Source organism: Trichosurus vulpecula, chromosome 5, assembly GCF_011100635.1.
Source record: "Trichosurus vulpecula isolate mTriVul1 chromosome 5, mTriVul1.pri, whole genome shotgun sequence".
Classification (NCBI taxonomy): Eukaryota; Metazoa; Chordata; class Mammalia; order Diprotodontia; family Phalangeridae; genus Trichosurus; species Trichosurus vulpecula.
The window spans coordinates 52,914,510-52,939,478 of NC_050577.1; the positions used below are offsets into that span (position 1 = coordinate 52,914,510).

General features: G+C 37.0%; 1 protein-coding gene across 1 annotated transcript in view; it reads right to left on the reverse strand.

Annotated features, from left to right (window-relative positions):
- Positions 1–24,969, reverse strand: part of ADAM22 (ADAM metallopeptidase domain 22) — a 268,564-nt gene that overhangs the window by 19,248 nt on the left and 224,347 nt on the right. Inside the window, exons 23-29 of the mRNA XM_036759864.1 lie at positions 24,031–24,199; positions 21,301–21,415; positions 17,935–18,025; positions 14,367–14,384; positions 3,709–3,903; positions 699–799; positions 196–262 (exon numbers count right to left, since the gene is read on the reverse strand). Of these exons, the coding sequence (XP_036615759.1) occupies positions 196–262; positions 699–799; positions 3,709–3,903; positions 14,367–14,384; positions 17,935–18,025; positions 21,301–21,415; positions 24,031–24,199 (756 nt within the window). The remainder of the gene's footprint in view (positions 1–195; positions 263–698; positions 800–3,708; positions 3,904–14,366; positions 14,385–17,934; positions 18,026–21,300; positions 21,416–24,030; positions 24,200–24,969) is intronic.

Consider the following 24,969-nt stretch of genomic DNA (forward strand, 5'->3'; position numbering starts at 1 on the left):
AAAGAAAAGTTATGGTTAATTTTCCAAGGGCAAAAAGAGAGTGAAAAAGTAAGAATAAAACAGATTATACCAAAGCATTGGTTTCTACTTCTTTCACCAGATGATCAATTCATTTGTAAATGATTAACCCATTTTCTTTAGAACAAATCACAAGGAACACAGGAGCCTCCTTCTGCATTAGAGGGTCAGACTTACTCAGTCGAATTCGATCGTGGTCTAAATCTTTTGCCTCTGACTTTTTTTCTGTTGCCTCCTAGATTACCTGAAAAAGATGGGTTGGACATAGAAGATTAAGGTAAGTATGCATGTAAATGAATATTATTTTAAATCTACTTGCTACAGTTTCTAATTCAGAAGACCACTTTCCTCAATCAGATATGCATTTCAAAGCATCCTACAGCCATCTGTAGCTTTGGAGTATGCCCTAGCTGTTAAATCCTCTCATATTTATCATTAATAAGAGAGTTATACCCTTATTCCAAGTAAAAACAGCTTGGATTCTCATACCATATTTCCTTTCCTCTGCCAGGTACATAGTAGGTGATTAATAAATGCTCCTTGATTGGTGGATTGTTGACCTTAATGGTCTTATAAGGGAAAAGGAATAGAGAGAGAGAGAGAGGCTAATAAGAAACAATCCAGCCCAATTGAATAGGGAACTTACGGTGGGCCTACAAATGTATTTCAATTTTCCTTACCCTGCCATGAGTTACTTCGAGGTCTTCCATTTTCACAGATGTCTGAAATATGTTTTGTATCTGGAATCCTTTCACTCCAGGAATGGGAGAGTCCATTTGACCTGAAATTGAAATAGACATGTAATGTTTACCTCTCTTCTTCTTAGCTTTCCAAGGTTGAGATTAGTAAACAAAACTGCTTATATCACTATGTAATACATAAAATAAGCAATAAATAAATTAATAATCTGGGAAAATGAAAGAATGAAGAGAAATAAAAAGTATTTCATGAAGAAGAGAATTACACAAAAACCAATTTAAGAAAAACCAAATACAAAGGAACCCCATTATAACACGGTTATTATTATTATTATTATTGGTATTGTTATTATTATTAATTATCATCTCATCCAGGCTGGAAATTCAGTGACCATTCCCAGGCTCGATCCCAATAAATACTGATCAGTATGCAAGCTTGAACCTATTCCACTTCTAACCTGAGCCTGTTTGTCCCTCCTTAGGCAGCCTGGTTGTCTTACTCCCAGGAACTTACCATATTGGTAAAGGAAGACACCTGCTCAGCTTTAGTCCTACTACTGCTCAGTACTTCTGAGCTGAAGCATAACACCAGCCTCAGCCTCCCCAGCAGCAGGGATTGCAGGCGTGTATGCCATCATGCCCAGCTAACATGGTTTGTTATTAAATGGGCTTGGACATACAACTTCTGATTATGCTCGGAACATACAGTAAAAAGCTTGATATAGTCCATTTGCTTATAACAGGCTAATACTGTTTACCAATACCAGGGTTATAAAGAGGTCCTGCTGTACTTGTTTCTTAAGTATAAGGCCATGATAGAGTTTGATTAAGATTTACTCAAGACAAATATGATTAAGCCATAAAGATGATACTGTTGTTTCCTTAGAAAGTAAGTCAACTTCCCCCTGCTGAATGGAGTTTCCTCCATCAATATCATGTAAAAGGTCTATTGACTCATTAAATAAATGCCAATGAACTTGGTCAGACATAGATCATGGACACCTTTGTGGGTTGGCTCCATTAATCACTTTGCTACCATTTGTGCATCTATGTCCCATCATCTTCAAATGGAATATCTGTTAGAAACAAAACAGACAGACCTACCTGGTATCACACAAGAACCACTTCATGACATTCTATACACCCAGTAGTGTGGAGAAAGAGTAAAAATACTCAACATGCTTTTCCAAGCTGCTTAAGATTTGCAACCTTGGGCCTTGAGGAAGTTCTGGGAACCACCCAAACGCTTTTTCAGGTGTTTCTGGTGACTGCTTTTGTGCTTTAGAAATGGCATCATGCTTCAAACATCACACATCATGATGGAAAATTGTTACAAATCTTCCCTTAAAAGGGAGACTTCTTATTAAACTATTTCTTATCCAGTAGTTAAGTGGACATACCATGCACCAATACATTATTGGTTCTCTGAAGTTAAGATAACATTCTTCATCATTACTGGCTAATTAAGTGGTGTCCTATTTGGGGACAAAAATACCACTGGAATCTATTCAACTCCCTTCATTTATCTATTATATTACCTAATTTAAAACTGTTTTACTGAGAAAATATGTTTTTGCTATGGAAAACAGAAGCAGCCCAAACTCTTGTCCCCTCTAACTGTGCCTGTCCCCTCTCTCAAAAAAAAAAAGCCCCCAAACAAAACAACCCAAAACAATGATAACAACAAAAAAATCCACACACAAAAAACAATCTCTTCGCTCCTTTCTCAAATTCTATGTTCCTTATGTATAAACTATCTTTCTGTTCTGGGTGTACAGTAACTTATTATAATGAAATATAACATTAAAATGAAAAAGGAGAGCTGCCGGGCAGTTTTTAAAAGGTTTTCATACCTCACCAAACTTACTACTTTTATTGCTTATTCATATGTGTTTTTGATGAGTAAGATCTATTGTGGAAAAAAAATTGGGGAGAGACAGGGGAGGTGTTTTATAGTATCAACAGTTTCAGAAGTGATCCTGTTTGCTAACAGAAAGAAGATAGTAAGACCAGAGATCATAGAATTTTAAGTCCCTTTCAGCTTTAAAATTCTATCTATCACTCTATTTGCCTTCTTTCTGTCAGTAGGAGAATAGCAATTGTCATTACATCCAAAATAACTACCATTCCAAAGATAACACATAAAGTGTTAATATATATACATATATATTATCTTCCCCCTCCACTGCCCCTTCTTCCCATTACCAATTAATGAAATTCTTCTATGGAGCAGTTTTGCTTCACTACAAAAACAGGCTCACAATTATATACATTTCCTAAAGCATTCCAGCAATTTCTGTTTTCTCTCATTTTACCCAGCTGGGTAATTATAAATCATGCAGAATTTTAAGAGCTATTTACGTATTTTATGAACTTGGAGCAAAAATATGATATCAAACTCTAAAGAACAGATGAATAATGCATCTACCCACACTGTATTGATACGAATGCTGGCAAACACACATCAAACCAGTTAAGCTAGCACTAAGCTGAAAATTGCATACATCTAGGAAAGATCATTCCAGGAATAAAATGCAAAACTAGCAATCCTTAATGCAACATTCAAAAGCACATTTCACAATAATCAATCTTTGCTTCATGTCTAGCTTTGCTTTCAAAAATACAGCATAGTATTTAAAGAATTTTCTAAATAGCATTAATACTACAAGTTTATTTTATTTATTGCTCTTTATTGAAGCATGATAGTAACCTTTTTCTTTGACTACAAGACCATGATATGAAGCCCACCATTGAAAATGTTAGTGAACACTATCTTTTCTGGAGACATATGAGAAATAGATTGTCCAATACCCTCTTGGGTTGCTAGGCCCATAATGTTGTTTTTCATTTATTTGATTTTTCTCATTCGATTATGAAAACAGGCAGTTTGGAGCATAGGGTACTCTAGAATACCCCCAGGACTCATGCATGTAATCAAAGAACAAGGGATACCATTTATAACATTCCAGAAAGAAGGAAGAAGTAATCAAACCTGCTGCAAAATAATGAAATGTTCTGACTAATGGAATAATGTGGGATGGAACAGGTAGAAATCTGAAAATGCGACAGAAAAGCAGACCTCTTCTTAGAACTAGATGCTGAGTTTGTGCTGACTCCCGGAGGCATGTCGCTATAAAAAGAATCGGCATCTCCAGGCTTTTTTACATAATCTCCCTGGGGTAATTGTCTAAAGCATAATAAACATTTTAAAGTCAGAAAACAAGACACACGTACACAGACATATACAAATATTAGTTCAGGAAAAAAAGAAGTAGGGCAAATGATCTATGTGAATCAAGTCTATCATAACACACAAGATTATTACTAAAGGTGACAAATGAAAGTCATTCTCATGGTGAGTATTTGGAAGGGCCACTACTGCCATGCTAAAATGGTTGGTTAAAACAGCCTTACACTCTTTCAAAAAGATGAAGCGCTCCGTTTTGGTAAGTTAGCCCCCATTATCTTTGCAAGTCTTAATTTCACCTTTACATTTAACAATTACTTCATTTCAAATGAAAGGTTTTAGGGTAGAAAACCTTGGAGCAGATGAGTACAGCATTACCGCTGGGCTGAAGAAACTCATCTTCATGATTCCCACATACTGACAGAATCTTAAAGCAGGAGTTCTTAAGCCAGGGTCCACGTCTTTGTCTGATTTTTAAAAATATATTTTGGTAACTGGATTTCAACATAATTGGATTCCTTGGTAATCCTATGCATTTTATTTTATGCATTTGAAACAATATTTTGAGAAGAGGTTCAAAGGTTTCACCAAATTGCCAGAGGTGTCCATAACACAAAAATGGTTAAGGACCCCTATTTTAAAAGAATGAATAATTCTCTCCCGCTTGTTCTATTATATGACCCAACTACAGCCTTTTTAAGGTTCTGTGTTCCTTTCTGGGCTTCACAATCTGCTTAAAAGAAAAGCAAATAAATGGAATATGATTCAGTGGAGAAACCAAAAGGTAACTAAATATCTGGAATATCAGATGTGTGAAGAAGGATAAAAAGTGGAATTATTTAACCTAAAGAAGAGATAGTTAAGGAGTGGTTTAGTAACTTTCTACTGGAGTGTAGAAGGGATATATAGTGATGGTGACAACAGTTTTCCATCTTGACTGAGGATGAACAGGAAAAAATAAAATTAAAAATATACCAGATGTAATTTAGATTAAGATAGATATATCTTTTTCACCTCTCTGGGCCTCAGTTTTCTCATCTGTAAAAGGAACAGTAAAGATGAGATGACCTGCAAGGTCCCTTCTGTGTTCCAACAATAAGTGACATTCAACACTAGACTAAATTGTGGGCCGAAGACTGGACACAGTCCCACTTTTTTTCTATAAGGTCTTTCTTGGAGAAAGAAGAGTAGATACTGTAACTTTTCAGCCTGAGACATTTAGTAACCATGCGATCTGAGCAAATTTCTTGACTCCTCTGAGCCTTGGTTTCCTCATTTATAAAAAAGAGGGTTGGAATAGATGACCTCCAATGGCCCTTCTTGCTCTAAATCTGTAATTCTATGATTCCATGATCCAGTTTTAAGTTTTCATTATCCTCAGGTCATCTTGGGTGTTAATACCTTTCACTCAACTATTCATCTGTACCAAATGATAATTTCATCATTTCCCAATGTGTATCTGGGCTGAGAATTGTGACCACAGCTTAATGGGGTTCAATTCCAATGCTGTCCTGAATCTAAAGACAAAATTAGTATCAAGGTGGAGGTCCTACAGAGAATTGGCTTTTACTTGCTCTCTATGCAGAGATATAAATTAAATGACTGCTTCTATCATTCTTTTCCCTCTTACACTCGTAATGTTCTTCCATTTACATAAGCTAGGCTTCAAGAAAACATGTTGATGCTAAATTTTCTACTTTCAGATGTTGTCTTTGATTTGTGCTGACTCCCACATTGTAATTAGTTTTCAAAAATTTTTTTTGTTCATTTGTTTTCTTTAACAATAACATGCCTCCTTCCTGAAGTTATTTCAACAATGTCTTATATATGACTTTAAAAGTAATCTTTCAAGTAAATGTCAAGAAATACCCTCTCTTCTGAGTTATAGAATTTCAGTCTATTCCTCGTTATGATAAAAGAAATTAGTATTCCTCATTAGATTTGCATTTTAGCTCAATTTTACATGTAAAAAATCAATGTGTTTATTCTAAACAGCCATTTAAAATATATAAAATGACTGAATGTGGTAATGGCCAGATACGTTCCCAAAGTAAATAAAACTATCATGTCTTCCTGAAGTGTCAGTGATAAAGGGTGAATTGAATATTTCTCTTTTAAAGTACACTTATCCCTTTTGGTCTCTTGAATCATTTCCTGTTTTATTTCTGACACCTATCTCACTAGTTGACTAATTTCATCAGTGCTTGGGGGGAATACGGCCTCTCAATGAAAGTTTTGGGGTTTGTCTTGCCATGGCCAAAATTTCCCCTCTGGATTATACTGGCCATAGTAATGAAGTTATCAATAAAAATGCCTCAATCATCAAATCCTTGTTATGCCCAAGAATTGCATGCTACTCTGGTCAAAGTCTTTGTAGGCTAAATCAAATGTGACATTCATTGAACTGCATTCAAATAAATTCTGAAGACAATATTGAAATGATAATGATAATCATCTCTTCCATTATCATTTTCCAAAAAGTATTCTGTCTTTTAAAGGATTTGATTATCTTACTATTAATGAAATTCTATGATTTTCTGGTTCACTAAAATACAATTTTCTTTTCCACATTGCTGGTCACATTTTATCCATTCTTACATAGCGTCATCTATTTTCAGTATTCTAGTGTCATTCTTTATCTTTTTGGAGAGTATTCTAAGGTCTGGTGCTTTACAAACCAAGCACTCTGGACAAGGTAGGAGCCAGAGAGTCAAAGACAGGAAAGGCTTTCACTTCCTTTGGTCAGGCAGAAAGGTTCTAGGCTTATTTACATTGCAAACTCCTCAAAGGCTTATCATCTTCATCTCTGGAGAATTAGGTGCTAAGCAAGTGCTTATTATAGAATATTGGTCTTTGTTGATGTGCTCCCAGGCAAAATGCTTGGCTACCTTCCTGGTCATGAAATTCACCCTTCTGCCCAATCTGCATACATCAGGCACCTAGTGCCCATTTCATCTTGGCCAGTCATTACTGAAGAAGGAGGACGTCTGGTTCAATCTCCCTTGTAATTTTTCCTCAAATTTCTCCTACCCCTGCCCCAACCCTTTGATTATCTTAACATATTTCTTGTGCAAGTTTTAAATATTTTCTATGCTTTTGCTAAATATGACCTGCATGACAAGACATTTCATTTCCTTGGGTATTAGTTTCCTCATCTGTAAAAGGAAGGAATGAGTCTGGATGGCTCTGAGGTCCTTCCAATTCTAATGATCCTAGAATCCTAATCCTCCCAAAATGTTGACACTGTGTTGGTTTTATTATTATTATTTTAAACAAAAGCATGAACTGACAGAGATATTCAACTTGTTAGGTGTTAAAAATCTTTTCAAGACCTATCCCACTATGAATCGGACTTGCCTCTTTTCCTTCAATACGTTCTTCGGCCTGCCCCCATTCTCTTTGTTCCCAAATACTTCTACAATTTAAAAGAATTATTTTGAAAGCTAAACCTCCCTTTCAGAGTGCTGCTTCCTCCTCACACCCCAGTCGGTGTCCCTTGTTATCCTAACGACTCATCCTTAGTCAAGTAACTGACAAAAAATGTCAGGGCTGACCCATATAAAACACCAATTGTTCTGTCTCCCCAGGCTGACGCTGCTTGTTCACTTGGACTGCTTAGTCTCACTTTACTTCAGAAGGAAAAAAAGTCTAACCTATTTTTATAATTACAGTTTATTCAAGTGCTGAGTTTCTGGGTTTAAAGACTGATAGCTGAATACCAATGTTTCTTGGGCTGAGTCCAAAATTTAACTGATCATCATCCAATTTCCACCTTTTACTAGTGCTGCTATATTACTTATCTCATTTGATTCTTTGAATTGTATGTTGTTCCTACAACTAATAATTTCAATTAAAATGGATGAGTCTCCTCCTATCCTTAATCAGTACAATGTGCTATATTGGAGTGGACAATGGACTTGGGGTTAGGAGAGTTGGTTTCTAGGTTCTGGATCTGCCATGAACTAGCTGCATGACCTTATCAAGTTGCTTTCCCTTTCAGGGACTCAGTTCCATTATCTGGAAAATGAGGGGAATGCAGTTAATCTCAAAGATATTTTTTAGCTCTATCATCCTATAATCTTTAAGTTAGGTGGTATAGCGGTCAAGAGCACTAGAAAGTTGGAAAGACTTGTGTTCAAATAGACAGACCAGCTGTGTGACCCTCAGCAAAACACTTTGCTTCTCTCTGCCTCAGCTTCATCATCTCTAAAATGGGGATAATAATGCACTTACCTCCTCAGATGGTTGTGAGGATCAGATGAGATAGCATATTACAGTGTTTTGCAAGCCTTAAAGCAATATATAAATGTTTCTCATCATCATCATCATTATCATCATCGTGGTTGACTCCCATTTGATCCTCAGAAAATTCCTTATTTCTTTTCCTTAGCCTATGTTCCCTTTCAATCATGTTGTCAAGACCAAATATTTCTATTTATGATTCTACCCAGAAAATAACTACTTTGCTCCAGGTCTTATACTTTCATTGTGCCCACTAAAGATTTCCACTTGCCCCAGGCTTCCCTCAGTCATGCTTACTTGTCCTAAAGTTCAGTGTTTAATTTTCTGAGCTGGAGCTTGTTCATTCAACGTACAGGACTCCCAAAATGCTCAGCCTACATGCCTTTGTGGAGAATTTTTAATGACCAGGCACTGAGATTGTGTCAGGTAGTTATTATTTTATAATAACTGTCAAAGCAGGAAAGGATAAAGTTGTATTTTTTTCACTGATAATATTTTGTATGTTATTTCTATAAACAAAACCTGATTAAGTACTTTTTAAGCCTGTCTTAAATTTGAATCTTTCCTTGAGAAGAGAATCTGATGGAATGCTTTCTAGGACTTGTTTTGGGATTTGAGAGGAAAGGCCAAATTAATCTTTAAAAGCATGTCAGATACTTTACATTAAGGCTTTGGAAGCTTTACTCTGGCATCAGAACACCAGACTGGTAGGCCAAATTTTCTGGAATTTACTGGCTCCTGTCCTCCCTCATCCTTGGAAAAATGTAAGTAATCACAAAGGCCCCTAGACAAATATCTGATGGTATCTTGGGATAGTCCAGGCTTTCCAAAGATGGTAAAAAAGCTCAGAGTTTAAGTTAACTAGCCCTAAGGTCCACTCAAGGTGATATAAGACATATGTAAATCAAGCCAAATGATCAGCCTCCAACTCTGGGGGGAGGTAATTCTCCAATGCCTTGTGTGTAATTTGGATCGTCTGCATGGAATTTTACTTTAATGTACTATTTTTGAGAAGTGTCATATAATAATGTCATATCGCAGGTCCATGGAAATCATTGAAATAATAAACATAAAAAATAAACTAATAAAAGCTTAAGGGAAGGTGGGAAGATCACATAAGGAAGATAGCTTTAATAAGGCTTAAAAAAAGGAACACCGAGTGCTCCTATTTAAGTTGAATGCTGAGGTCAAGAAGACATGATTTAATTGCTGTTTTTCTCATATATCATACTGGTTTCAATCAATTGAAGACAGAGGAAAAGAATCAGGTCTTAACTAGATCTAAGTTTCATTAGGTTGTTTTTTTCATTTCCTATACTCTCTAATTGAAATAGACCAAATATGCTGAAGTAATGGAGGTGCAGTAGAAAGAGACTTATAGTCACAGGACCTGAGTTCAAAACCCAGGACTCCCGTTTATGGCTTATGTGACCTGGGCTAAGCTGCTTTACCTCTCTAGATCTCAGTTTCCTCATCTGTAAAATGAAGAAGTTGGACTAGATCAGAGGTAACCAACAGGTCTCCTGAACCAGGTTAAAATGTAATTGGGAAACATTGAACAAAAGAAATAAAATGCAATTGAACATAGATAATGTTAATTTGTGGTTTTCTAAATCAATATGCAGCCTGCAGAGATCCTTACCTAGAGTTTAGTGGCCTCTAATTTTTTTATTTATTTAATTTACCTTATTCTGAACTTAAGAAATAAAACAGACATTCTCATTTCTATTTGATCTTGACATCACTAGACTAAATGATGTCTAAGTTACCTTCCGGGTCTAGATCTATGAGCCTATGGTTTTTAATTTTTTTTCTACTTAAAAACAAAAAAGGGGCATTTCCACAAATGCAAGAAAACACACAAAAAAGAGGATTCTATATGAAACCATGAATCCCTATCTCAAACTATTTGTTTTTATAAGCCTATGATGTTGATGCACCATTCATGAACTAAAAGGAATAGGGACTGGACCTGTTATTCGCTGGCACAGAAAACTCCCAGGTGAGGAAACTCATCCACCAAAGCAGGTTTAGTACCTAAGTTCCATAATCTTAGAGAGTTGCCTAAAGCATTGAGAAGTTAAGCAACCAGCTCAGGGCCCCACAGCACATATGTGCCAAAGACAGACTTTGAATCCAGGCCTTCCTCGCCAGCGTTCTGTCCCCTGTGGATATTTATATTGTTGCATCTCAGTACAAGAAAATTTACATACTGCTGCTAATTCTATTCTAAAGCACACAAGCAAAGAATAAACTAGAGGGGCCGTGGGAAGTCTGAAGACTTAAAATAGCAGGATAAGGAGTCATCCCTAGAGACTAAATGAGTTCTTGGGCTACTTTCTAGGCCCCTGGTCCTATGGTTTTAGGTACATAAATTGGTTCTCTACATTTACAGAGGCATTAAGAGCTCTCATTTCCTTCATAACCAATTGAATGGCTGTTGGGAGGGAGATGTCCATGGTGCTGAAATCTCAGCCTTCCTTCAGACTTGCCTTTGGAAAGCATACAGTGTACACATTAGAGTCTTCTTGTCTTACTATGTTTCTTTTTCTTTGTGGTGGGTCCAGACCTGTAATTCCATCAGTATGGGTACCTCTCCTATGGAAACTCTCTCCACTAACACAGACCTACAACTTATTTGTAACATGATGGCCTCAGAGAGATACAGAGATGCCTGAGGCCATGAAAGGTTAAGTGTTTCTCCCATGGTCACACAGCTAGCTTATGTAAGGGTCAGCATTTGAACCCAGGTCTTGCCTTGCTTCAAGGCAGGCTCATGGTCAGTAATTAAAATTGACTGAACCGAACTGAATAATTCCTTCAGATGAGTTTTCAGTAGGAATTATTATTTTCAGATTCATTCACAGACCTACTTACTTTCCTTCTTTCCCAAACTGCTTAGTACACCTAATTTAGCATTTTGATGGCATTGTGCTGCCAAGAAAGAGCTTGAGCATCACTTATTCTCCTCTCATTCTCTTACAGACAGTTTCAAGAAAAATGCCAGGCTCACGAACATTTCTAATAGCTAATATCTAATATCTATGGGGACCTCACTCAAAGCCACCTTCATTCTTTCCTAACTCCACATATTTATCTTTTCTTATCAAGACTAAGAGAGCACAAGAATCTTCATGAGACCAGAAAACCCATGAAAACCTAGCCAAAAAAGCAATTAAAAGTTAAATGTCTGCTTTCCTTCTTTCCTTAGTAACTAGGCAGATGTGAGATTGAAGGACTATAAAAGTACCTTGTCTTTTGAGGCTCTTTCCCTCTCTATATACCACCCCCCTTCTGTTAGTGGTTCAAGCTTTTGGATGTCTGCCACATATCTATAACTTATGTAAGGGGGTCAAGCTTTGCTTCAGAATAATAGTGACATTTATGTAGCACTTTAAGATGCAAAGAGCATCTTAACCATCTTCCCTGAATCTCAGTTCTCCTTGCAACTTGAGAACTAATGAATAAATTCAGGATTCAACAGCCACAGACAAGGAGGGAGGGAGGGTGTACTGAAATAAACATGATACTCATCTGTGGATGAGCCCAAAGGGGGCCTTAAATTAGAAATCAGACACAATTGGCCATGTGGGTGGAATCCTGACTGGATCTCCCAGAGCACCTCAACTGACTGCCGAATTCTAGGAAGGTGGGAAGAGAAGACTCTAAGTGAATAAATCCTCACTATAGCTACTGCACACCTTGATAATGCAGCAAGGGGGTATATGGAGAGGCTATAAATAGTTTGCTTGTTTTGTTTACACTAAGGGATTTTGGGGAATGGAAGTCATCTCCTTAATCTGGATAACCTTCCTACTGAGAACCTGACTTTAGAGTTTTCTTTGTGTCATCTATTTAGTTCTGTATTTTACCAACGTTTATGCAAAGCATTTCATACATGAAAAAGCATTCATTACATAAATGTAAGCACTCACTGTCATTATTAATATCCTTGCTTTATACATACACTCATTATGTTATGCCCCTTTGGGCAGAAAAAAATAGGATTAGTTTAGCAACATTTATCACTATTGTTGGCCTAAATATTAAGTGAACCTTATTTTAAATTCTAGAATTAGCCCATACTTAATCAGCTAATGAACTGTACTAACTTATTTAGAAAGTCTTCTTGGAAATAAAGACTATTATTTGGACTCTGTGGTCAACGAAGCAGCTTTTAAATAAATCAGGTACTTTTTATGAAGAGAAAAAACCCCAACAAAACCAGTTAGATTAATCTTTGCCTCTTGCCTTTTTCCCACAGTCTGTGAGACTTCAGTGCAGGGAGGCAAGTGGTTTCTCCTAGGAATGGAAAGGCCCCAGGCTTGGAATAAGGAGACTGTTTTTGAGTAACCTAGCTCTGCTACCTTGGGCAAATGCCTTCTCCTCTATGAGCCTCAGTTTCCTCATCTGTAAATTGAAGATAACAACATTTGCACTGCCTACCTCACAGGGTTGTCCTGCAGTTCAAATGAGGTAATAATATATTCAATATTAATACAAGGTTCGCAAACTACTTTCATTAGGGATGATGTGCTCCAACCTTCTTCCTATCTTTCTTCTCAAGATTGAAATAGTAATAGGTATATAATGAACATTGAATAAATATTTTCTTATGCATTTTCCACATAAAATTTCCAAGGCTCTCTGGTGTTTGCTTTTGTTTTGTTTCATTTTAAAAGCACTGAAAAGGGAAGGGAAAATAATGAATGTGATTTCATTTTTAAAAGTTCAGAGAATTTCAAAGAATGAGAAGGGTAAAGAGAAGTTGGGCTAGAGCCTGACAAGGCATTAACAACATTGGTCTACTTTATTACTAATACCACTTTAGTCATTTGCTGGGAGCAGGGGAGTAGAGATCAAATTCTAAGGGAATGTTAAGTAATGTGTATTTTTACATATATCTTAAAGCAATCAAATGGTTAAAATGCAAAACATAAACTAAGTCCTCCACAAAGTCAAGAAAAATGTACATCTCTCCTTTCCTGGAAGAAGTGGTACACTATGTGGGTGGAATATTGCATACACTATCAGCCATCTCATCTGTTGGGTGGTTTTGCTGAATTGCTTTTTTTGCCCTCTCTTTTTTATTTGTTACAATAGTTGGCTTTTTCAGTAGGAGAGGAGAAAGGATATATTCAGGAATATCCCAATATCAGGAAAATCTCAAGTGAGGTAAAAAATAAAAGACACCCATACCTATATATTATATGTGTGTATATTAAATATTAATTATAAATTAATATTAAATTAAATTAAATCCTTCTATTTTATTGGCAACTTTATATTTGGGACAATATGGTATTCTTAGAGGAATCCCATCAATACCCAGGGTCAATTTGTACTTTAAAATGTGAACTGTGAAATTATTGTGAAACATGAAGCCTACCTTTCCCATGGGATGCTTACACACCCTCATGTGTCAAAATGTTTTTAGCATGTCCAAATTAGATTACTAGACTGTAGAGTTATATAATCTACACATAAAGCATTACTTTCTCTTGCAAGTATGCACAGAGATCAGCAAGAAGTTTTGTGAGTGCCTGAACATTTCCTTGAGAGCAACACTGTACCCAAAGCAAGTCTAGCCATCTCTAAATGGAAGATGATATTAATAAAAAGAAAAACAAATCTTTTTCAGAAGGGCTTGCATAAAAGGAAGCTGACATATGTAACTAAAAATGTAGTGTTATTATGAAAAAATAGAGGTGTCAAAAATGCAAATACAAAAGCAAGTCATATTTGTAGAGCTTTTTTCAATATAAAATTTTAAAAATAAATTTCCATAAAGTTCCCTCTATTAATCACACCAAATAGAATATATGCTAGTTTTAATATGAAAGGAGAAATTCATAGAATCATTTAACCACTAAAATGTGAGACAGCTATTTTGAAAAAAGAAACTTTCTACCAACACTAAAGTTAAACCTTTAAAGTTCAATATCTCTTTAAAATGAAAGCATTTTAACAATAGCAAAACTAAAAATTTAAAGTTAGGAAGAAAAGGAGATTGAAATAAGATCTCTATGGCTCCTTCCAGCTCTGACATTCCATGGTTCTATGATTCTATGAAAACATTGAAAAACAAGACTAATTTCCATGTTATTTCTTCATTAGAAAACAAAATGAACACTCTTTATAGGTGGAAACTGGGATGACAAGAACCTTTCAGGATTTGAACCTTTTTAGGATAGCATGTTCGGGTTATTCTTACCACATACCTCTGTTCTCGATAATTTCTTTCCGTCGATGAAAGGAGGAGAAAAACAACAACAACAAAAATTAGTTATGCATGTATCTAGATCAGGGAGGACACTTCTCATATTTGTAGTGTTTTGGTGCTTTTTGGAAGCTTTGTGTCAGCAAGCTCTGAGTCACAGGATTTTACAATTCATGATACGTATAGAATTTGGGAACATCACTATGGGAATCTTGACCCCATAGAGCTAGTGTCTGTCTTCTCCCCCACCACACGCACACACACAGAGTATGTGACAGTGATAGTCTCCTTCCCCCACAAGCCTCACCCAAGCAAGCTGAACTGCTGTCTGCCTCAGTTTCCTGAAGGGTAGAATGGGGATAATAATACCACCTAGTTCCCAGGGATGTGAGGATCAAATGAGATTTTTGTGAAGCATTGTGCCAACCTTAAAGTGCTATATAAATGCTAGTTACTATTATTAACTATAACTATAATAATAATAATAAATTTCTTCTCTCTTTCACCTGGTTTAAGAACCACTGGAACCCACAGCTCTGCTTCAAATGGGCACACTAGTCAAATAAGTCTCTGGGTCAGTCTTGTACAAGGGACTGTGCTACTGTGATTTCCCATGGCAGGCAGTCATGAAATTAAAACTGTTGTTGTAATTGTTTGTTATCAGCACATGGTATCTCGAAGACCTTCCTCTTTTCTTCTGGGATTCTATAATTTCATAAACCTGATACGGAGCTCCCTTCCTTCCCCCAAATGATTTTATTGTCAAATTAAAGAATTTATGTTGGACTATTCTACAAATGTTATTCTTGTATTTTAATGACTTAGAGGATGCCAAAGATATTCCGTAGGGAAATGCTGTCCTTGGGAGTCAAAGGAATTCTTGATGGACATCAGACTTGGGAAAGGTCATTTTCCCAAAGGCCCCCTGGGATGTGTACTTTACTGTGAAAATACTACAATATGATTTCACCATCATTTTTTATGAACTGTGGCCATGATGGCATATTCATGAAAGGGGGGCGTTTTGAGAATCATTTTGATATGAGTCTTCTATTTCTTTAAAATGTATTGCCAACTTTCCATATTGTTAATAACCTAAGGTCAACACAAGAGAAAAGAAGGCCAAACAACTGGGTGAGGTAACATTTTTGTGAGGCAGGGACCGACCACCAGTTCTGTAGCACAGGAGAGTTTCCAGCTATCTTAAGAAGTGTTACAAAAGTTCTAAAAGAATTATTCATATATATATATATATGTATATATATACACATATATATGTATATATATACATATATATACACACACATACAGATATATGCACATATACATATATCTATATATATGTATATACATATGCATACATATATATACACACATATATATGTATGTGTGTGTGTGTGTGTGTGTGTGTGTGTGTGTGTGTGTATGCCGGCCCATTGTGGTTACTAGAGGGTATTTTATGTTTTATTTGTGTGCCTCTCTGAGAGTGAACGAAGGTAAAGCCAAGGTGTCCTAATGATATTGCAGAGCTAGGTTGCAGTCCTTTGGATGCTTCACCTTCTTCCATGAGGGCCTGGAAGGACTCCATAGATGAGGTGAGGTCCAGAGCACTCTGAATACAGAATGGTGATGGTCTCCTCTCCCCACACCCCTCACCCAGGCAAGCTGACCCAGCTCTCCAGGGCCAAAGTCAATGTCAGGACAGAGTCTGGGCTTTAGAGAAAAGGGTAATGGGCCCCTGTGGTCAAAAGCACTGTAAGTGAATATGTGTCATTCTTTTAGAAAATCTTAGTTTAACACGTTGTGATAAACACATGGACCTGAATGAAAGTCTGCATCAAAAATTCATTTTATTTAGATTCTTGATTTTTTTCCCCAGTAGGATGTGAGTTTCTTGAGGGCAGGGATTGTTTCACTTCTCTTCTTATATCCCCTACTCTTAGCACCATCACATAGCACATAGTAAACAGAGAAGGTAAAAGGAGGGGAATCACCACTACTAAGCCCTTTACAAATTTTATCTCATATGATCCTCACAACAACTCTGGGAGGTAGGTGCTGCTAGTACCCACATTTTGCAGTTGAGGAAACTGAAGGAAGCGGGTTAAATGACTTGCCCAGGGTCACACAGTTGGTAAGTGTCTGAGGCTGGATTTGAACTCAGGTCTTCTAGACTCCTGGCCTTGCACTCTATTCACTTCACCACGTAGGTACCTAATAAATGCTTCTTTATTGATTGATTGAGAGTAAGCCTCTGTGTCCTGGATATCTTTGCCCTTGAATTTGAGCTTATAGAAGCAATTGAATAGCAAGAGTGGGGCAGATTTTGCTGTTGTTCTTGTATCTGTCTTGTTTTATTGAGACTGGGTCCTCCTATCCCACCCAAGCTCCAGACTTAGCGTGCACACCCGATTGGCTCTGGATCTTCTTGAACTCAAAACTCCCAAGCTCAAGGGATCCACCAGCCCCAGATTCCTCAGCAGCACAGACTTTAGGCATGTGCCACCCACCATGTCTGGCTTGGGACAGTCTTTAAAGGGGAAGCATATCCCTGGCCTCTGTGTAGCACTTTCATAATATTAGCCTAATAGTGCTGAAAAACTTATCAACGGGGCGAGAGCAGGAAAGAAGGTTCCCAAGCTCATAAGTAATAATACCCGAAGTATCTAGGGAGAATTGTACACTTGTGGAGAGCGAGGGAGACAGAAAACCCTGATAGAGAGGGTCACTTGGTAGCCTCAGTGGGAATGATTCATATCAGTAGAGGGTGACTTATATGGCACCCAGCAATAAGCAGGACAGCTGGTGAAAGATCTTGTTGGGAACTGACTTTGGGAACTTCCAGGAGAAAGTAGAGAAATGGACCTTAGCTGATATTTGATATGTCACCTATTTACTATTAGTAAAAGAAAGGACCTGAGTTCAAATATTTAACACCCCCCCCACATTTAAATAAATAGGTATACCTCCCTGGGCATATTTGTTTCCTCATATAAAAATAAAGAGGCTGGACTAGATCAGTGGTGTCAAACTCAAATAGAAACCGTGGGCTGCATATTGACTTAGAATACCACAAATTAACATTATCTGTATTGTATTGTATTTTTATTTATTTTGTTAAATATTTCCCATGGGCTCTGGATGTGAGTTTGACACCTCTGGACTTTGAAGGATCTTTCTAGTTCTAGGGCTTATGAATACTGAGCCATCTTTGGTGTCCCAAGAGAAACAAGTGATTGCAAGTGGGTAAGTACCAATCTATCCCATAGGCACATTCATGTTAGACACAGGCCTGAAGAAAGAGACATGACCTTTTATACTCATCTCTGCCACAAAGTTCACAGTAATTCTCATTCACTCTGATTTTTTAAAAAATTCCATAGGAACCCTTTTAAGTGGAAAGAACATGCGACAAAATTAAACAAATAATATCACTTTTCCAACCAGGTTGGGAATGACTAACCATATTTGTTTGCTTAATGGTATTAAGCTTAAAATTTTGAGTTCATTTAAAGCTGTGTTCTCTAAACTATAGTGCAACATTAACAAAACAAATAAATGGCACTTACTTGTAACCCCATGCGGCTATTCCTAATATGAGAGCCAACACCAAAATGGTGCCAGTAATTATCCCTATTATGATATTTGTGCCAGCAACACCTATAAAAAAATACAGAGAAGTTTATTCAATGTAATTTAAATATCTTAACTAAGAAATCCTCCAAATGTCATTCTGAATAATTTCCAATGCACAAGTATAGAGAAAACCCTAGGTCTTACATTGTGAATTATCCATCATAGTTTATGACTATACATGGAGAAAGAATAAATCCAAATCAGGAAATTGAGATTTTGAAGGACTCATGGATATTATATGACCAATGATTTTATAATGAGATGAAATCTACCTGGCTTTGAATCTTTTCTCTGATACCTATATGACTTTGGAAAAACCTCTTAATCCCTCATATGTGAAATATGAAGGTTGGATTAAATGATCTATAAGGACCCCTTCAGTTGCAAATCTTTGATCCTTTGTGTTAAGCACTAAAACACCTTTTCTTCATTAATCCATGTGGAAGAGCTCATGGAAAGATTGTTGTTGTTTGTCCTTCATTCTCAAAGAGGCTCGTGTCTTAGCTTGCAAGTGAACTGGACTTAAGGGCAAGGTCGCCAGCCTCACTCTCTCCTCCGGAGTCATGGGAGTCCAGTGGCCAGACACAGGTCAAGATGACTAGCAATGGCCCGGATGCAGTGGCCTTTTTAGGCTAAGGTCTTTCCCAGGTCTCAGTTTGTCTGAGGCATTGCCCATTCAATTATTAGAGGCTACGTAAGAACTGAGGCAAAAGATGGCCTAGTTGGCTTTCACAGAAAAAAAAAATCAGTCTGGGAGGGAAAGACTGCATATGGTCTGAGATATGGTCTAAGCTACTCCCTCGCTCACTACTTGGCAAGACAGGACTGGCTATACAGAGAGAGGCTGAGAAAAGAAACTCAGATTGTATGTGACTAATGCCAATGCAGCATCTGCCTAAGCAAAGAGCGCTATTTGAAATCAAGCCCAGGAAGAATATTTCCTTTTCTAGTAATAATAAGCAGCATCTATGTTATGTTCGAAGGTTTGCAAAGCATCTTACATCCCTTACCTCCTCTAAGCATCACAATAACGAAGCAGATAGGAACTTCAGGCATCGCTACCTCCATTTTACTGATGAGGAAACAGTCCGAAGTAGGATCTGAACTATATCTCTTCCCACTAGTCCAGTCCTTTCCCCACTACACTATATTGCTCTTTCTCTGAACTCTGAGCACATTTACCATCTTGCCTATTTATTTTTGTACCTAATTACAGATAATCTTACATTGCTGTCCCTTGCAAGTTTGTAAATCTTTTCAGTGACAGTCTAAGTGCCTTGGGGACAGAAACTGCACTTGCTTGGAACAACCCTGCAGTACTTAGCATAATGCTCAGGACATAACAGATAATCACAGAATTATACTGGGAAAGAATGCTGGAGAAGAGACCTAGTTTCTAGCCCTGGTTTTGCCACTATTGAATAAATTTGTGACTTGGTGGACCTCTGGACCTCACTTTCCATATCTGTAATATAACTAATAATGTCCAGGTTTCTTTATAGCATTATAATTTATTTAATTTTCTATAAACTTCACTAATTGAATTTTACTGTGAGTTCCATAATTCCGCTGTAAAAAGACTGTATTTTCATCCTGGGGCTTAAATACCCATAAGCTATGAGACTTAACCTAAGGGAGCAAGGATTGTATATGTATTCACAGGGCCTGGCACATAGTAGGCACTTAATAAATACATAGTGGTTTATCCACAGGGCCTGGAACATAGTAGGTACTTAATGACTGCTTGCTGGTTTGTTTATATATGTATTTATTTTGGTTTATTGGTTGAAGGAGAGGCTGTAGGGGGATTAGAAGGTTCATGACTTTTCTCATCATTTGGAAGGGAGACAACTTTTTGATCCCTTGGGCATCATTTCCTACAGTGAAGTATTCACATGCTAAAAGGCACCAACACATTTGTAAAGGGTCCATTCTCCATCAAGGAAGGTCTATAGGGTTTTGAATTATCTGAACATTGCTTAGCAGCATTTACCTTCTTCCTCCTTCTTAACAGTGCATTATTAAGCCTTCTTCTGCTCCTCTTCAAACCTCATTCACACAACAGTCAACCAACATTTATATGTAAAGCACCTCCTATGTACTAGACCCTGTACTAAGCTCATTTCCTCACAGTCTGTCTCTGGTGAGGTAAGAAAGAAAGTTCTAAAATAAATGCTACAGTTCTTGTCAGAGAATCTAGGGGTGGATATGAAACTTCCCTTCCAAATATTCACAGAATAGTGCTTTTTTTTGGTGTATTAATCATTATCCATTACTTTACTTTTTTCTATATTATACCGTGAGCTCTTTGAGAGCATGGACTGGTTTTTATCTTTTTTTTGTATCCCCAATACTTGGCACATAGAAGGTACTTAGTATATGCTGGATAATTGACTGATTCTTCTAATAAAAGCCCTTCCTGGTAACATGTGTATTTAGAAAGGATCCCCAATAAAATGTTTTAAAATTCGCAGAAGAAAACAAAAAGGAGTGCAAAAATGGATACAGAGTAATTTCGTTAGTATCTTGTTAAATTTTTACATATATATGCTAGGTGGTATGGTGCATAGAGTGCTGGGCCTGGGATAAGGAAGACTCATCTTCATGAGTTCAAATCTAGTCCAGATACTTATTAGCTGTGTGACTCTGGACAAGTCACTTCACCCTGTTTGCCTCAGTTTCCTCATCTATAAAATGAGCTAGAGAAGGAAATGGCAAACCGCTCTAGTATCTTTGCCAAGAAAACCCCAAATGGGATCATAAACAGTCGGACACAACTGCAAAATGACCAAACAACAAAACTACATACGCGTGTGTGTATGTATACGGATTTCCACATGCTCATAGACTTTCTTCTTATTTTTTTGCATATAAAAATGTTTTCTTTTGTGGATGATTTTTAAATACTCAAAAATTAAAAAATTAATCATAAACCTACCATTTAAATTTAACAGTTGGAGAATATGAAGTTATTAAGAAAGAGATTTGTTTACCATAAAGAAACTTCAGGAGAGGTGACTGATCCAAATTAATGACATTCTCATATCATTCAATGTTTAAAAAAAATCTCACTTGAAGAGTCAGGATTATCAAAAATTAGTCTTATAAAAAAATTAATTCAATAAACCCTGAAAACCAGTTATCATTTGAGGATGGTTAATAGTTTTGCCAGGTGTACCTCAGTTATGTACAAATCAAAGTAACCATAGAAATAATAATTTAGTTGACAATGTTGAAGCAATATTTTTGTTCTCCCTACTGGAGGACTGTAATTCACTGAGACTAAAGTAGGTACTTACCATTGCCAGGCCCAGACAGATCAGATTTTGAGCCATCACTGTATGGTAAATAAGTATTACAGTCTGCACCTATCCAATGCTTGTTACAGACACATTTTATTTCATTACTGCAAACCTGAAATCCAAAATGTGAATTGAGAATAAAAATCATACACAAACAGATCATAATGTAATGTTATGAACAACCAAAATTAACAAGGATTACGCTTATTTTCCTTATGATGTCTTTTCCTGATCCTTCATTTTATTCATTGTTCATCTAAAAAGTCTTCTCTCATTACTCAATGCAAGTCATTCTCACATCAACTTACAGAAAACAATTGGGCATAAGAAGAGAACAATGACTATACTTAGAAGAAAGGAAGCAAAATTATGAGGTGACAATCTTGTTTTCAGCTACAGTACAAAAGGAAGAGAAAGGAAAAATCTACATGGAAATAGTCAGTTCCACATTATCCACGCAAATCTTCCATTAACTCATAGAGAAGGACCCTTGAAAAGATAAGGAAGTTTGGGGTTTTAGATGCAGGGGAGCTAAGATGACCAATGTAGAGGGAAGACAGGTCTACTCAGGCTGGAGCTAGAGATTACTGGATGAGGTGGGAAGGTCAGTCACACTGGTGGCTCCCATGTGTGTCTATCCTAGCACTAGATAGAAAATACGTACAAAGGAAAGAGAGCTGGCTCTGGAGGCAGAGGACCTGAATTTGAATCCTGCCTGATGACAAGTAGTTGTGTGAGCTGGAGAAACACTCTACCTCCATGGGCCTCAGTTTACCAATCTAGGAAATGAGGAGGTTGGACCAGAGGCTCCCTTTAGCTCTAAATCTAGGATCAAATACAGCGTCTTTCCCCTACCCCTTCCCCTGTCCAAGGGACAAGAGAACCAAGAACACACAAAGCATCTAAAATAAAATTAAATTTTACCATAGCATCAATATCTAAGGAACCCCAAATGGAAAATATAGAATTCAAAGGGAAACAAACCCACCTCAAATATCTACCCAGAGATGACAGAATCTCTCCCCAGGGTTTCAGCCACCACACTCATCTGTGCACTGAGCAGAGAGTAGTGAAATAAGAGATTTGGATGGATAAGTTTTAATTTGTTGTTGTTCAGTCGTTTCAGTCGTGCCTGACTTCATGACCCCATTTGAGGTTTTCTTGGCAAAGATACTGGAGTGGTTTAACATTTCCTTCTCCAGTTCATTTTACGGATGAGGAAACTGAGGCAAACAGGGTTAAGTGACTTGCTAGTAATTGTTTGAAGCTGGATTTGAAATCAGATCTTCCTGATTCCAGGCCGAGTGTTCTTTCCACTGCACAGCCTAGCTAGAGTTTTAAAACTTTGATGCAAACTACCAAAACTTCCCACTCACCCACATTTAAGCTTAACCATCAACTCTGTCTCAAGCCGAATTATAAAAGAGTTGGGGAGTACCTATACTTGATCACCTGTGTCCTTCATTAACGTGGATAAATGTCTTGGAATCAGGAAGAACAGACCTGAACAGTTCTTACTCTTTTCCACCTCCTCACTCTCTCCATGTTACTTTCCCCTACATCCTCTGGAGGAAAGAGGGGAAGACCTGGAGTTCCCCTCTCATAGGCGTGAATCAGCTAGGTCTTTTCCAGTGCTGGTGGCCCATACTACATGTGAGAGTTACAGCTAATCTCTGCTGCTCTCCTTAGGATGGGGCAATGGTTCCAGAGACAATAAATCACTAAGACACTTCTCTATGTGTCTCTTATAAACACACATAGAAACGTACAGAACTGGAATAAAAATGTAGTTTGCTTATTCCAGAACAATGATCCAGGAAATTAGAATGATTAATTGATCGGGCGAAAACACATCTTCACTGCACCCGAATCTCAGTTACATGGCCGTCTGAATGAAAATGAACCTTGTCAAATGCTTCCGTTCTTTCTATTCATTACTTTAAAATATTTGCCCAAACCATTATGTGCTTATCTCTTTCAATCCTTTTTTAGCTTGTGAAACTTTATGTCTCCTACCTCATTTTGAAAAAGGAAAAAAAAGTTAGAGCAAATCAGACTTCATTAATATAAGTGAGAAAGAAGACTCAGACATTATAATTAGATACAATCATTTTTACGTCTTTTTCCGCCTCATTTCAAGCAATAGTAATAGTTACGGTTGTTGCTGTTGTTCAGTCATGTCCGGCTCTTCATGACCTCACTTGGGGTTTTCTTGGCAATGATCCCAGAGTGGTTTGCCATTTCCTTCTCTAGCTCATTTTACAGATGAGGAAACTGAGGCAAACAGGGTAAAGGGACTTGCCCAGGGTTGCACAGCTAGTAAGTATCTGAGGCTAGATTCTAACTAAGGAAGATGAGTCTTCCTGACTCCAGGCCCGGTGCTCTATCCACCGAGCCACCTAACTGCCCAATATTTATGGTAGAAGGACACAACTTGGAATTCATTTGACCTACAGTATATGCTACTTAGTAATATTTTCAATAACTAGCTTATTTCATAGAATCAGGAAAAATAACTGGTTTAGAACTAGGCACATTTCATAGAGTATACATCATAAAGTTTGAGTTCGAAGGAACTTAAGGATAACCCAGCTCAATTCTTTTGTTTTATAGATTAATAAACTAAGGCCTGAGAGTTTAAGTAACTTGCCCAAGACCACACATTTCCCTGATAAAAAATAAATACCTAATTCACATTAAGATAGAGTAAAGAATATACAAACATACCCCATTTCCTGAACAAATGGCATTTTCTTTTTTACTCAAGCAGGTACTGAAGTTGAAAGAGGCAGTAGGTAGACACCTACGTTCTAGGCACATCATTTCGGGGCCACATGGCGTCCCATCTTCAACATAGCCAAGGTCTATCTCTTCTTCAAGCTTAACATGACCACCACTACAGTTAAGTAAGCAAGATTAAAAAAAAATTTAGTTATGTTATGAAGCAGATTGTCTGTTTGTATGTGTGTGTGTTTTTTAAAGATACACACATTCATTCTTTAATTGATTTTGAAACCACTTTGTAAACTAAATGACTAATATCACTACATGTGTATTCTGTTTATCCTTAGAAAGGCAGGAGAATGAAGAACGAGAGTGTGTGTCCCTACATTTAAAAGCATGGCAGTAACTTCATCTTTAAACTGATTGGCAGGGTAATCAACATGGACCGTGCATCCTAATACATTGGCATGATTGATATAAGAACTGCAATCAAATTTTCAGGTCGTTTTTATCACCTAAGGCCAAGTCAGTCATAATTACTACTCGAGACCAAATTCTAATCTTATAACCAAGTGGGTTAGTTAAGGTCCATTTCAGTTCTAATATTGAGGATGAGAGGTTTTTTTTTTAAATTACCCTTTCCCTGTTTTATTTCATAGATTGAAAAAATAAAATAAATTTAAAAATTTTAAATGAATAAAATTAACTTTTCCAAATAAATTTCTACATTCACAACATTATATTCTATAATAGGGTAATTACAGGAACATATGATCATAAGAATGCTATTCAATGCAATTTCATACTTATGGCGTCAACAATTTAATCAGTATGGGCACTTCCTTCATGATCACAGATTCTAACCCTTCCAGCTAGATGACATTCTGATAACTGTATTTTAATATAATTGGTTTTCTTTGTAATCCTATGTATTTTATTTTA